General features: G+C 50.4%; 1 protein-coding gene and 1 non-coding gene across 2 annotated transcripts; both read right to left on the reverse strand.

Annotated features, from left to right (window-relative positions):
• Positions 1 to 1,819: 1,819 nt before the first annotated feature.
• On the reverse strand, positions 1,820 to 9,452 carry RPL3 (ribosomal protein L3). Its single transcript, XM_050915543.1, is given in 9 exon segments — positions 1,820 to 1,936; positions 2,678 to 2,797; positions 3,265 to 3,360; positions 3,861 to 3,962; positions 4,256 to 4,416; positions 5,445 to 5,631; positions 7,407 to 7,542; positions 8,437 to 8,605; positions 9,224 to 9,452. Coding segments are annotated over 9 exon segments (1,230 nt in total). The 5' UTR covers positions 9,438 to 9,452; the 3' UTR covers positions 1,820 to 1,891.
• Positions 5,235 to 5,327, reverse strand: LOC127029823 (small nucleolar RNA U83B). The gene has a single exon (XR_007768254.1). It is a non-coding gene; the product is annotated as a small nucleolar RNA U83B (small nucleolar RNA).
• Positions 9,453 to 14,804: the final 5,352 nt, after the last annotated feature.

The following is a 14,804-nucleotide window of genomic DNA, read 5'->3' on the forward strand; positions in this document are numbered from 1 at the left end:
CTAATTTGACAAAAAATTCCCTCTGCTACCATTGCCACTTCAAAATACATTCACTAGCTCCCCACCCTCCAATGGAGCTCCCAACACAAGGTGTGGTTTGGTAAAATGAGGTGCTTTTACAGATTTTCATCAGGGCAGTGCATAGCTTGTCATGGATGCACATCCCCACCACATCCCAGTTTATCCTGATAATCCCAGTTCCCTTGGATGCATCTGACTGGTTTGATCGAAGCAGCAGTAGCAGACAGGGCTGGCTTCGAGCCACGCGCTTGCTAGCCAGCTCACACGCACATGCTTTCAAAAGGCCAGCTCACCGCCAAGTGAAAAGACCACCTAAGGCTTACTAACAGGCAGGAAAACCTTGCTCTTCAGAGCTGCTCGTAAAACTGCAGCCTCGAGAGGGACAGAGGTTGGAAATTCCACTTTCCTGCATCAGGGGAATACTAATTTAAGGCTCTTCTCTGCCTACCTGCTGATTGGAGACTTGGGGGAGGGGGGGGAAGGGAGAAAATTAGTGGGTGAGACCTCTCTTGTTACACTTGGCTGAAATCAGCCAGCAGGTTCATGTGTTAAATGAGGCTGACAGGGAGCCAGCCAGCTTGTGCAGTCATGGAGTCTGGTTTCTAGGGAAACAAGGTAAATGTTTTTCCTCCTTCTTGCCACCTTTTAACTCTTGGAAGGTTCTTACCCATCACCACAGGAAATACTCTCTACCTCCACCTTTCCCCATTCCAGTTAGAGCGAACAGCATCAAATTGGGTCTGTCTCAGAGCAGCGCTACACTTCAGCGTGTAGATCTGGAGTGTTACTGCCTCAATCACTGCCACGTCTCCAATTATGGTCAGCGAAGGATACGCCAGCGCAGTTATCTAAATTTACACGAGCCTTCAGTCAGGCTATGGCCCAAAGTGCGAGTGATCTCATTATTGCGGCTGGAGGGAGACAAGGGCTCGGGGCTGCCGCTGCCTTTCTTGGTATAACGCCTCAGCTCCCGTAACTGCAATGCTTCGGTCGGGACTGGTGCTATACACGGAGCCCGTCCCTGCACGCAGGCGCTACGTCTCCTCTGCCCTTCACCATCGGAACACCGGCCCAGCCATCTCCCCAGGAGCTGACGGGAGTATTTTGAGCCATGCAGTAACGCAACCCTTGCAGCTCTCCCTCCTCCTTGGGGGGTGGGATGCAGAAGAGTCCCCCTCCTCCCCTCCCAGGCAGGCCGGTTTCTGGTCACCAGGCAGAGCCTTTCAGCAGGGATGGGAAACGGATTCAGGAATACCGAGCTGCTGCGAGGCAGGAATTTGTCACCTTACCTGCCGCCTTCTGCTGCTCTCAAGAACAGCAACGAACTGCATTTGCAACCAGCATGCAGGTTACATCCCCTCTGTCATATGGAAACTGGAGGGTTTCCATGGCAACAGCCAGCATCAGCCACCTACCTAAATTTTAAAGTGATGTTTCAACTGTCTGAAACAGTTTCATTGATTTCAAAACCTGTTTGATTCAAAGGAGCTCTCTAGCCACCCAGCAGAGGATTAACATGTGGAATTATACCTCAGTAACTGCAAACACGTTTAGGGCTCCTGCTGCTTTAGTATTTCACACAATTAACCAACCAACCAGAGAAGCCTTGCTCTGCCCCCAAAATCTTTGCGCTCCGAAAACAGCAATGGCAGCTTCTTTCTCATTACAGTAACCCTGCTATGAGTTGGATGCTCATGAATTTGAGCTTTACTTGCTTCTTTGGTTTGGCTGGTCCCACACAGGGCCTGCAGTGAGAGTACTGCACTTGACACAGCTACATATAAACCAAAAGGCAAAGTTAATTTCTTTAAAATGTTTATTTTTTGGTCTGAGAGCACACAGGCCACAGGACACAAGACCGTTCCACACATTAAGCGGTCTCCTCTTTTGCAATACGATCTTTCTTGAGTGGTCCCTGAAAAAAAATAAAAAGAAACTATGTAAACAGCAGTCTGCACCAAAGACCACATCACATCCCAATTACGATGCTGTAATTTCTTCTCCTCTTGCTGCAAAGAAGTTAAGGCAAAGAAAGCCCTCGATGTTGCAGCCCGTTGGAAATCCCAAGCCCCATCCCCACAGCTACCGGTTTCGGGGGAAAGCTGAACTTGGCGCAGCCACGCTGCACCAAATCGATGACTTCATATGTAACAGAGAAGAAACATTGGTGCCACCTTGTGGGGAAGCTCCTGTGCAGCCCCCAAGCAGCTGAACCGCTCTCCAACCTGGCAAAGGCCTCGCACCCAGGACTCCCGACTTGGTTTCTCCAGCAAGTGACAAATCAAGAAGGGCACCCACCGCCCTCTGTGAGCAGCACCATCCGGAGCAGAAGAAACGCAGGGCAGAGCCACTCCCCACGGGTGTCAGATACTGCTCAGTGCTTGTTCCACACTTCATCACTGAGCAACCTGTGCCCAAACATGGCAACAGCCCTCAGGCAGCGAGCGCTGTCATGGGGGAAGCGAGACCCCAGCCCCACCCCCCCCGTGGTTATAACCAAGCTGGCAGGATGAATCCTCTTGACGGAAGCTACACTTCGTTTCACAGAAATTTTGGCCCTGTGGCAGCCCAAAGGTCAAGCTGCCAACTGCCATTAGCTGAAAGACAATAGAGAGAGATGCAACACAAAGCTGCCAGCTTCAGAAAGAGTCCTCACCATGAAAGCCTTCTTCTCCTCAGCTGTCTGGAAGCGGCCATGACCAAATTTGGAGGTTGTGTCAATGAACTTCAAGTCAATCTTCTCCAGGGCACGGCGCTTGGTCTGCACAAGCAGGGACTACAAGAGAGATGCCAAGTAAGTACGCAGCAGCACCCTTTCAGCCTGCCAGTATCCTTGCTACTTCTTACCACCTCCACAGCTAACACCTCCTAAGTCACTCTGACCTCACACTTCAGAGCTGCTACTATGTGCAAGGAGCACTTGCCAGTAAGCCAGCCCGTGCCTTCGGCCTTCAAGGCTGAAGACTGGTCAGCTCAAGTCTGCCTGCCAGCGTCCTTACGGTCCACGAGAATTCTCAACCATAAAGCGCGCCCTTCACTACAAACAGCCCTGCCCTGAATTCACTGGGGGAAGGACCTCATGCTACTCCCGATGGCATTAATATGAGGTGGGCTTCTGTGCATGGGGATTGTCTTTCTAGCTGGCTATGTGAATCCCCACAGCAGCAAGCAACACCTGTACCAGAGGCGGTGCAGCTAACTTAAGCTGTTCCAGCCCATTTGACAGCAGGTTGTACCACTCACCTTGCGCAGGGTTAGTACCCTCTTCTTGGTCCCAACAACACAGCCTTTCAACATGATGAAGTCATTGGTCACCTCACCGTAGTGGACGAAGCCTCCCTGAGCACGGAGAGAACAGTTAGCGCTCTGTGTAAAGCAGGACCAGTGATCATATCTGCCTACAGCTTGATGTTCTCACACCGCTTCTGGGTCTCAGCCATTCCCACGTGCACTGAAATCCCGTTTCCAGTATTACCTTTTGCTGGCCAAGTTTCTCGATACAGCAATTTACTCGCTGCTGTAAGGCTTTTGCTAAGAACAGCAGCAACAAGAAGAGGCCAACAAAACAGCAAAAGCTGCTCTCCCTGCTAAGGTATTCCTTATTTACAAGTATGATTTCTAGGTTTGTAACATCTCTATGCTATTGCCACATATCAAATGCAATTAGCAAGTTACACAAGTCAATACTGAGAATGACTAAGCAACACCACCTCCCACAGCAGCCGAGTTTTACCTCAAGAGCTCTTCATTCAATCATTCTGCAACTGATACCAGGCCCATTTGCCTCTTAAGATTGCAGCTCACAAGCAGACTCTCACCATAGAGCTGCAACAACTCACCAGAGGGTTAATGCTCTTGTCAGACAAGTCATAATCAGTTGATGCATTGTTTTTGATCAGCTTTCCATCCTTGATTTGGTAACCCTGGCCGATCTTGTAGATCTAAAAACATCAAGAATTTCTACTTAGCAAAAGGTAGGAGAAAGGGCCCGTCATCAGCCAAAATGCAAAGAATTCTACATAGGGTTGGAGAAAAATGTCTGTTGCACTTTGGAAACACGTGGCCATACAAGAATTTTATGGTTATCCAACATAACAGACTATGGTTACTGCCCCCGAGATGACATTCAAACAGAGTGAAACATCCAAAGCAAAACTCTCCACTCTATTCACTGTCATGCAGCAAGTGACCATAGCCAGCTCTCATTTCTTCCCAGCAGTTCAGAGACACAAACCTTCTTATTGATTTCAGTCCGATGGTGGTACCCCTTCTGACCAGCCCGCGCCACAGAGAAAGCCACACGAGCAGGGTGCCATGCACCAATGCAGGCCACTTTGCGCAGACCCCTGTGAGTCTTGCGGGGCAGCTTTTTGGTGTGCCAACGGCTGGTAACACCTGAAAGAAACCAAAGCAGTGTTGCCAACTATTATCAAGCTGAGATGTCACTAAATTGTTCAACTAGAGTTTAAGCCACCTTTCAAGCTGCTGTCCCCAGGCAACAAAAGGGAAGCCCAGACCCAGCATCCCAGGAATTAACTGCATTTCCCGGTTGTCCTGGTTTCGGCTGGGACAGAGTGAACTCTCTTCTTAGTAGCTGGTACAGTGCTGTGTTTTGGATTTAGTGTGAGAATAATGTTGATAACACTCTGATGTTTTAGTTGTTGCTAAGTAGTGCTTATCTTAAGCCAAGGACTTTTCAGTTTCCCATGCTCTGCCAGCAAGCAGGTGTGCAAGAAGCTGGGAGGGAGCACAGCCGGGGCAGCTGACCTGAACTAGCCAAAGGGGTATTCCATACCATGGAACGTCATGCCCAGTATATAAACAGGGGGGAGTTGGCCGGGAGGCATGGATCGTGGCTCGGGAATGAACTGGGCATTGGTCAGCGGGTGGTGAGCAATTGCATTGTGCATCACTGGTTTTTTTTTTTCTTTTCCCCCCTTCCTTTTTTTGTTATATTCCTTTTCATTACTATTATTATTATATTTCATTATCACTATTGTTAGTATTATATTTTACTTTAGTTACTAAACTGTTCTTATCTCAACCCACGAGTTTTACTTTTTTTTTTTTCCTTTCCTCCTCCTCACCCCACTGGGAGCAGGGAGGGGGAACTGGCTGCATGGTGCTTAGTTGCTGACTGGGGTTAAACCATGACACCGGTGAAGCACCCTGCCCCTGAACTGCCCATGCTCCCTCCCTGGCTGTCCCTGGGTCATGTTCTCAGAAGGAAGGCAGCATGGAATGACTCCTCACGGATGTCAGGCGCTGTGCCCAGCGCTCATTCCATGGTCTCATCATTGAACCGTGACAGCAGTATGGATTTACCTCCTCAGCTCTCAGCCCACACACTTGTGAAAACTCAAGGCTAGGATTTCATTAAAAACTGTATCCGATCACAAAGAGGAGAACTTCCATGCGATTACCTTTATATCCCTTGCCCTTGGTGACTCCAATGACATCTATCATCTCATCCTGGCCAAAGACAGTTGACACAGGCACCTGCTGCTCCAGCTTCTCCCGGGCCCAATCCACTTTCTCAGCGACAGTGCCACCATTCACCTGGATCTCCATCAGGTGAGACTTCTTCTGCCTCAGGGGAAGCAAACGCATCTAGGAAACAGAGAGGATGAAATTCAGCTCCTGCTCTTCCAAGATGGACCTTATATCCAAGATGTATACAACTTCAACATACTGAAGTAAAAGGCTCTACACTAAGGTAAAAGGCTGCATTGTGGCTTAAATGACAAGTCACAGTAGCTGGGTTATACGCCACCCACAGGAACACAGAATGCTCAAACCCCACAGCCACCAGCCAAACTCCATCCAGGAAGGACAGGAGGTAACAAGGGGCAACGGTTTTAAACTGAAAGAGGGTAGATTTAGATTGGACATAAGAAGTTTTCTATGGTGAGGGTGGTGAGACACTGGCATGGGTTGCCCAAGGAAGTTGTGGATGCTTTATCATTGGAAGTGTTCAAGGTCAGGTTGGACGGGGCTTTGAGCAACCTGATCTAGTGAAAGATGTCCCTGCCCATGGCAAGGGGGCTGGACTAGATCATCTTTAAAGGTCCCTTCCAACCGAAATCATTCTATCATTCTTAGATAAAGCCTGCCACACTGCAGGACACTTTGGGTGGGGTCACATTTACAGTTACCTCTACTATATTTAGCACAGAGGGACTGATACGAGTATCAACAGCAGCTGCAATACTACCTTTGCTGTCTAGTATGGAAACTTAATTCTAGTAAAATTAACAATGTCGTAACTAGGCATCTTATTGCACTTACAGCCAACTCAGATTTAACTGCATCTCCCAAGAAAGTCTGGCAGAGCACTGATGGCCAGGGAGACACCTCCACACCACTTAGCGGTACACCTCCTCCAGCTGAGCAACAGAAGCCACCAAAAGCCTCTGAGTGTTTGCAGTGCCTATAGAATGCAGCCTGAAATGATGCTGACCACACAAACCCGAGTTAAGTGTTCAGCCTGTTTTTCTTTGTAGTGGGAATTAAGAGAGACCAGGTCTACACGGTATCAGCAAAGGACTGATTCCAAGAAGTTCCTACTATGGTTCAGTCTCTTTTGGACACTGCTTCAGACAATTGCCAGCAGTTGCCGTCAAAGCTCCTCAAGCATCCTGTGAGCACATGCTTTGCACAGAATGAAGAGTGCTAGTATTTGTAATGTGCTTAACAGTCAGCATCAGGCTGCAGGGGAGAGCAGAAATCTCCCTACAGAGATGGATCAAATTTTATGCTTGCTCTCTTAGCTGTTTCCAGTGTACATCTGTCCTGGTTTCGGCTGGGGTAGAGTTAATTTTCTTCCTAGTAGCTAGTATAGTGCTGTGTTTTGGATTTAGTAGGAAAATGTTGGTAGCAACAACTAAAAACATCAGTGTGTTAAGTAGTGTTTATACTAAGTCAAGGACTTCTTAGCTTCTCATGCCCTGCCAGTGAGAAGGCTGGAGGGGCACAAGAAGTTGGGAGGGAACACAGCCAGGACAGCTGACCCAAACTGGCCAAAGGAATATTCCATACCAAATGATGTCATGCCCAGTATATAAACTGGGGGGAAAGCCGGCCAGGGACTGCTGCTCACGAAACGACTAGGCATCAGTTGGCAAGCAGTGAGCAACTGCATTGTGCATCACTTGTTTTGTAGATTCTAATTCTTTTATTATCATTTACATTATTATTACCGTTATTATTATTTTCTTCCTTTTCTGTCCTATTAAACTGTCTTTATCTCAACCCATGAGTTTTACTTCCCCCCCCCCCAATTCTCCCCCCATCCCACTGGGTGAGGGGAGTGAGTGAGCGGCTGTGTGGTGCTTAGTTGCCAGCTGGGGTTAAACCACAACAACATCTGAGTCCCACAGACTTACCTGAGTGTGAGCCATGACTCTAATAACCTGGCAGTATTTCTTCATGCTATTGAAATCTTTCTCCAACTGCTTTTTGCCCTCCTCATCTTGCCATTTCTTGCAATATTTGGTGAAGGCCTTCTTCTTGGACTTGTGCCTTCAGGAGCAGAGCAGAGACAAGGTTTGGCTAAGCCCTTCATCAGTCCCCCAGGGAAGCGGGGATGAGCGGAAGGAGCTGCCACCTCAGCTGGTTTCGGCTCATTGCCAGCTTCTAAGGACTCTTTTCCACTGGCAAGCGGAGCCTGGAGCTCATCAGACAGCGGCAAAGTTGCCAGAGCTGAGCGGAGCTGCCATGAATTCCAAAGCACATTAACATTCACAGTACAGAAGACAAAAGACTGTAGAGAGATGTCGAACAATAACAGAAAAAACAGATCTTTAAAGCAATTGTCAGATGATCTGCTTCAAAATACCTTAATTTCCCCCCCTTGTAAGGCCGAGCTATGCCTGACAGTAAGGTCGTTACTGTAACACCCTTGAGATCATTATTGCTCTACTCTGACGTCTTTTCAGCCTGCAAAGTTCATAAACAGGCTGTAAGCTCTAGACATGCTGGAGCCACACTCGGGCAAATGTGCATACTTTGAATCACAACAACAGTGCCTGGAACAGTAATCAGAAGTGACACTTCTCTTCCCCTTTCCTGAGAAAACAGGGCTACAGTCAGGACTCGACACTCAACAACAAGCGCCAGAGGCGATTTCCTTATGTCCGCCCGTCGAAGTATCATCACGTGTAGCCTGTTAAGGAGATCTCAGGCAAAAACCAACACTGTCACCCCCACGCCAAGAAGGGCGCTAACCAACATTATGCTGTCGCTCTCCCAGAGCCATTCCTACAGCCTATTCCATTATTAGGCCAGTTCATCAAGGCCAAACACTAATTGCTGAAAAGCCTCTTCAAAAAGCTGTAAGAGCATAATCTGCAATCCAGCAGAAAAAAATAAACCATGGCATGATTAAGGCAACAAGCAAAAGCCCTGCTCTCTTACCAGTTCTTGTAGAAGCGACGCTTACACTCATCGCTGATGTGCTCAGCAAAGATGGTCTTGAAGCTACGGAGACCACGAGGAGTCTGCACGTATCCCACGATGCCCACAATGACCATGGGAGGAGTCTCTACTATAGTGACTGCCTCGACCACCTCCTTCTTGTTCACCTCTAGATGAAGGCAGAAATACAGCACAACAATTAACACCAGCATCAGCTATTAAACATCATCTGTTCTTTCTCACTCACAAATCCTTCACATGAAAGGTTAAATGGCTCAAGTTCTTTTCACAAAGGCAAAGAGGATGCATGGTAAAGTGACCAACTCTAAGTTATAATTTAATGCCTTGCAAAAATTTGAGGCTGGCTCAGTAGGAAGCACAGCCAAGTCCAACAGGCAAAATGGATGGCAGCGAATAACAGAACCACATTCAGGACTGGACAATCAGCAAAAAACCACCAAAGGCAATTTCCTTATGTCCACCCATCAAGGAGAGGTCATCCTAAGTAGCCTGTTACAGTACAGCTAAGCCAAACCATCAGGTCACTGTGCATCTCAGAAACAAGACCATTAACAAGACAGACACTGCTAGACATGAAGTCTTGCTGCTGGGACATCACTCACACTGAAGTGGGAGGGGTTTGGGTGCTTTATACCCCACCCACTCAAGGACTTTGAACAGGGTGAAGTCAAGCTAGGACTAAAATCCAGAGCTACAACAAACAGGTCATCTTTTGTCATTCATAAAGAAAACTGCCTCCCCCATTAAGAGGAACATTAATACATACTGGATCCAGGTCTGTCGACTTCACGGACAATGTGGGTCATGCCAGCTTTGTACCCCAAGAAGGCAGTGAGATGGACAGGCTTGCTGGGGTCATCTTTGGGAAAGCTCTTCACCTTGCCCCTGTGCCTGCTACTGCGCTTGCGGGGCAGGAAGCCCAGAGACCCATGCCTCGGAGCTGAGAACTTGCGGTGAGACTAGAGAGAAAAAATAAACATTTAGTGCTTGCTATAGAGACTCACTTATACCCACTCAAGGGCCAAGGCCAATTCTCTTCTTGCCTTGAAACATGAATATACAAGACATTTTACATTCCAGGAATTATTCTCATTATCAGCTGTTTAACTTCTGAATTCCATTATAAGAATGTAATCCTCATGCCCCAACTATGTCCTTCCTAGATTTCCTCAACATCTCCTCCCTTTCAAGCTTAGTTTAAGACATCACCAAGTCCCACTCTAGTTAGGGAACCACACAAGCTGTAGTTACTACCAGCCCTGCAGCCTCCCTCTGCAACCTGAGCGCCAAGTAAGACTGGGTTCTATCCAAAGAATTATCAGTCCAAACAATTACCCATCCAATCTCATATCCAAATTTAAGAAAATATTGTACAGCTAAACATGGAGCTAACAACCCATAGCTAAGAAATGTCTTACTTTTAAAAAAATACTCGACACAAGTTAAGCAGACATAGTTTACCAGCCTCAAAAAGGGCTTTTTGTTAGCATTACGAATCTTGTGGCAAGGCCCAGCAGAACTAAATTTTGACACCTACGCAAGACTGAAGGCTGCCGGCACAATACCACTGTGTACGAGTGACATAATCAAACACGAAATTTGATCCCACAGATGAAAGGCAGTGAACTACATTATTAGACCGACTACTCCGCATGCTCGCACCCCCCACCACAGCCTCACTGCACTTGCGGGAGCGTACGAGGAAGCCTCACTCTGACCGCGCTCCCGGCCCTCAAACGCACTGTGACCTGACGGCCTGGTCAAGCAGACATCACTGCCGGGAGCCCTCTAAAGAACGCGCACCCCCCCACCCCCTCCTAAAAAAAACCCGACAGTGAAGACAGCAAACCCCGCCACGGGCAAAGCGCCCTCCTGACAGCCCCCACAGCCGCCCCGCCACCCGCGCCACCGAGATCCCGGGCGCCACCGAGATCCCGGGCGCCCCCGGGCACCAAGCAGGCCCGGTCGGCCTCCCCAAGGCAAAGCCTCGCCCGCCCACGGCGCCTGCCGCGGCCGAGCCCCGAAATAAGCCCCACGTCGCCTTCCGCAGGGCCCCGGCGCGGCGGGAGCGGAGCCGGGCAGCCGCCGGGGGCGGGATGGCGCCGATACCCGAGGGATGGCGCGGCCGGGCCCGGGCGGCGCCACCGCCCGCAGCACCCACCATCTTGTCCCCGCGCCGGGCCGGAAGGGCCGACAACGGCTGCGCGCGCGGTTTTTATAGGTGCCCCGCCCCCGGTGACGCGTTGCGCAGGTGCGTGCCGCGCGCCGGTCTCGCGAGAGGTCGGTGGGGCGGGGCGCTACGGGTGGGGAGCCGGGCCAGAAGAGTGCGCAGGCGGACATCCGCGGGGGCTGCGTTGATGCTGCTGGGCCATGGAGGGAAAAAAAATACGTACAAAATATCTGGCGGTGTTTCTTGAACATTTAAGTGCCTACACCTACAGTTCATAACAGATAATGTTACATTGTAGTTCAAAAAGGCAAAAGGGGAGGAACGTAATAAAATACATGCAACTCCTTACATAAATGTTTAGCTGTGGTTCTTTACCACATTATGCAAAACCATGACATGCCTGTGTCATCGTTCAGATGTATATAACGTCAGAAAGCGTGTCCCACTGCAGTCGTCCTCCTTGAATAGGCTAGATGTTTCCTTTCCATGAAAACAATGTGCTTGTTCCAAGCTGGGAGGGAGTACCTGCCTGGACAGAGCATCCCAATGTAGTGCTTAACTGGTTTTATTAAATAGCTCTGGAGTCACAGGAAGCTGTAATGGCCCCTGAGTCAAAAGGTTCTAGACAAACCATGACAGTTTGCAAAAGATGTTAAGCAATGTGAAGAAACGCAGTAACAAGAAAGGAAAAAAAATTTAAAAATTAATAAGATAAAATAGGTTTCACTGCTAACATTGGCACCTGTTACTTTTGCATATATCTCAAAATAGAAAAAGACATCAAATAACTCCTTTCATGCAGGGACACGTTCTTGGGCCGATCGTGTGTTCTTCAGGGGCTGCGTCCTGCTGTGTATTCCCACGGCGCTTGGCACAGCGCAGCTCCAAACTCAATCAGGGCCTCTGTGTGCTACTGCTGAATTAATAATAAACAATAAAACCAATGTAGATGCTAAAGTTGTGCTGTGAAAGAGCAACTGAAAAGAAGACTTTCTGTGGAACCTGTCTGGAGCTGTTGTTACTCACGCTATTATTTCTCTTGCTCCATTTACTGCTGTTCTGGCCCACGGATAGGCACTGCCAGGACCAGCCGTGTCCCTGGGAGATGTTGGCTAGCTCGGCCCACGTTGGCAACTCGCCAACACGGGAGCTGGCACTGGAGCATCCCTTCAGGGTAGGGGCGAAGCAGAGCTGAGGTGGAACCTGAGCAGGGAGGGAGCTGGGGGACAGGAGATAAATTACTCGCTCTCCCCCCATCGACGCCGGGAAATCGGATAGGACCCGGCTGAAGAAGCTCCCTCCGACTTCCCTGGATTGGGAACTGCAGGAGCACCCTCGCGGGATGACTGATGTGGCGCACGGCTCTGGCTGAAACATCCCCTGAAGCGGCTCTGGTCCTCAGCCAGAAATCCCGCACCTCCTGGCCGAGGAGGGGGAAGGAGGACCACCCTAAAGGATCTGGAGTGGACCCACGTCTGAGGGGCAGGAGAGGGTAACGGGGCCGGGCAGAGCTGCCCGCTTTGCCCAGCCGCCTGCCCGGTTGGGCTGGGCTGGCTAAAGACCAGGTGAGGAGGTATGAAGGAAGCGATGCTGCGAGACGTGGTCCCTCCAAGGACCACCACGGGTTAGTGCAGGGACAGATGCCCTCCCGGCCTCGCGAGCTGCATACCCGATTTTTCACATCGCTGGAGACACAGGACATGCACCCCGCGGCTGGGAGAGCCGAGGGCTTCATCCAGCCCGCGATCCAGCTGCCGAAGGCCGGTCCCTTTGGAGGAACGACTCCTGGCTGCTCACTCAAAATGTCGGGGTGTGACGTTGCCTCGGCGTCAGCCTGAGAGCCTCAGCTGAAGTAACACGGGCTGAACCCAGGCTTCAGATAACTGGCACGGCATCAGGCATCCAGGTGGCTGGTAAACCTAAGAGCCCAGCCAGCTCAGCTGATGGCCACGTCCTGCTACCTACAGGCCCTCTCTGGTGTGAGGATGCAGGATGCGAGCAAAGCGAGGAAGCCGATGAAGCTGCCGGGTGGTTGAGAAGGTACTAGATAGATCCACGAGGTTATCTGTGGAAAATAACCAAACTGCTGAATAATAAGATCCACCCCCACCACATCCAGAGGCTGAATAAATCGGGAATAAGTAGATAATTTTGTGTTATAAGGAATATAGGCCTTAATCCACCGCTGCCTGTGGTACAAAAGGGGATGCAAACCCAAGGCCATGCAGATGATGGTACCCAGAACTGGGTGGGCTGGAGCTTCCCACACACAGGGCACCCGGAGTTTGCCCTCAGGATCTCCTGGGCCTTACAGAGAAGGATGTGTTTGACAAACACAACACCATGGAGAGATTGGTGCCCCCGGGGATGGCTCCTGCCCTGCCTCCTCCCTCCCTGCCAGAGACCACGGCACCATGCAGAAGCCATCTGAATTTCCACCGCAAGGATGATGACCTGTAACATGCGATGTAAGAGCTGCACATTACGGTTATATCAAGTTATGGCAAACATTAATTTAACAGTTCAAGCAAACACCTACCTATAGAGCCAAATCCCGCCGCCGGCTGTGCAGGTGTAACACAGCTAAGCCATTCAGCGCAGGGATGCTGGTTATCCAGCTAGCGTGAAATAATTAAGGAGGGAATATCCACGTGTTAAACACACTTAATCAACTCCCAGAGACCTTCCACCTCCCCTCCCCAACTCTGGTCCCTGCAGGTTAAGTAAAACCCAAGCCTGGAGGCTTTGCTGGAGGGACTGTGCATGCAAACCTTTGTGAAAAAGCCCGTACAGACTGAGAGGTGCTTCGTTTGGAGGACGTTTCATTGCCTACCCTAACCTGGCAGACAGTGGGAATGGAACCAGTATGAACTGGAGGGCTGAGGGTGCAGCCGTGCTGGCACTGCAGCTCATCTTCCCAAAACAGAGCTGTCCCATCCCTGGAAACATTCAAGGTCAGGCTGGACAGGCCTCTGAGCAACTTGACCTAGTTGAAGATGTCCCTGCTCATTGCAGGGGGAGGGTTGGACTAGATGACCTTTAAATGTCCCTTCCAACCCAAACCATTCTGTGATTCTATGGCTGGATGTGATGGGGGAGTGTCCATCCCCGACCTCCAACCTGCCCCTCAGAAAGTGCCCCACAAAGGATGAGGGATGGCTGCTCACATTTTAGGGTGCTAGTCCTACCGGGCGACCAAGGGCGGGCTTTAAATGCTCTTTTATCTCCCCCATCCATTTGCCTCTAGCTCCTGCACTGAGGTCTTGAGTCGCGGAGCCAGTTTGTAGACTCTGCCACGAAAATGGATTCGGACTCGGGCAGAACGAAATGGTGCTGGAGGGGGGGTCAAGCACGTGCCCCATCCCACTGCTCTGCCCTTTGCTCCCTTGCTGCTAACCTGACTCTCTGCATAGGTGTGACCCAGAGGCGAGCGGGACGTAAGCCATCCAGCGGGTCATTCTGCTTCGTCAGCCTCCGTGCTGATGGTCGGGTGCAGCACCATCACTCTGCCCGGGTCCGGCGTGGAAGCAGCTGGTTTCGCTGTGTACCTGGCTTGTTTGGCCAGGTCCAAACCCTGTTCATCCAGAACACCGGAGCATTTTGGACACCTGTTTAGCAAAACCAAACCTCTCCCCTCTTCATTTATCTCCCCTCTTTCATTCACCTCCCCCAACTCATGGGGATTTAGCTTTCAAGGTGGGGACTTCTGTATTTCTGGGCCCTTCGAAGATGTCCTGGCGCTGTAAGACCTTTGAGTATCTCCGTAATGAAGAGCTAGAGATGTCCCGTGGCATGCCCGGTGGAAACGCGGTGCAGAGCATCTCTGCTCAGCTGAAGCATTTGAGCAGCTGGGCTTCGGTTGTGTTCAGGCTGAAGCGGACAAGCAGACTCAAAACCGTTTTGGCTCCCGCTGCCGAGCTTAGGGAACCACGTTACAACCCAAGGGCTTGCTTTTCATTTCAGTCCTGCTAATATAGATTATCGGGGACTCTGCAGAAGCCAGCGGACTGCCGGTACGCAGCTACTCTGCGCAAAAGGCACAGGCCAAGGAGCTTGAGCCACCCCCTAAGGCTGGATGGCTTCTCCCCAGGCATCCCTTCCTGGCTGTGCCGGTGGCCACGGTGGTACTGTGGATGCCGGGGAAGCCCAGGTGACTCCCAAGGCCGCAGCAGTCTCT

The sequence above is a fragment of the Gymnogyps californianus genome, chromosome 1 (genome assembly GCF_018139145.2).
Source record: "Gymnogyps californianus isolate 813 chromosome 1, ASM1813914v2, whole genome shotgun sequence".
In the NCBI taxonomy this organism is placed as follows: Eukaryota; Metazoa; Chordata; class Aves; order Accipitriformes; family Cathartidae; genus Gymnogyps; species Gymnogyps californianus.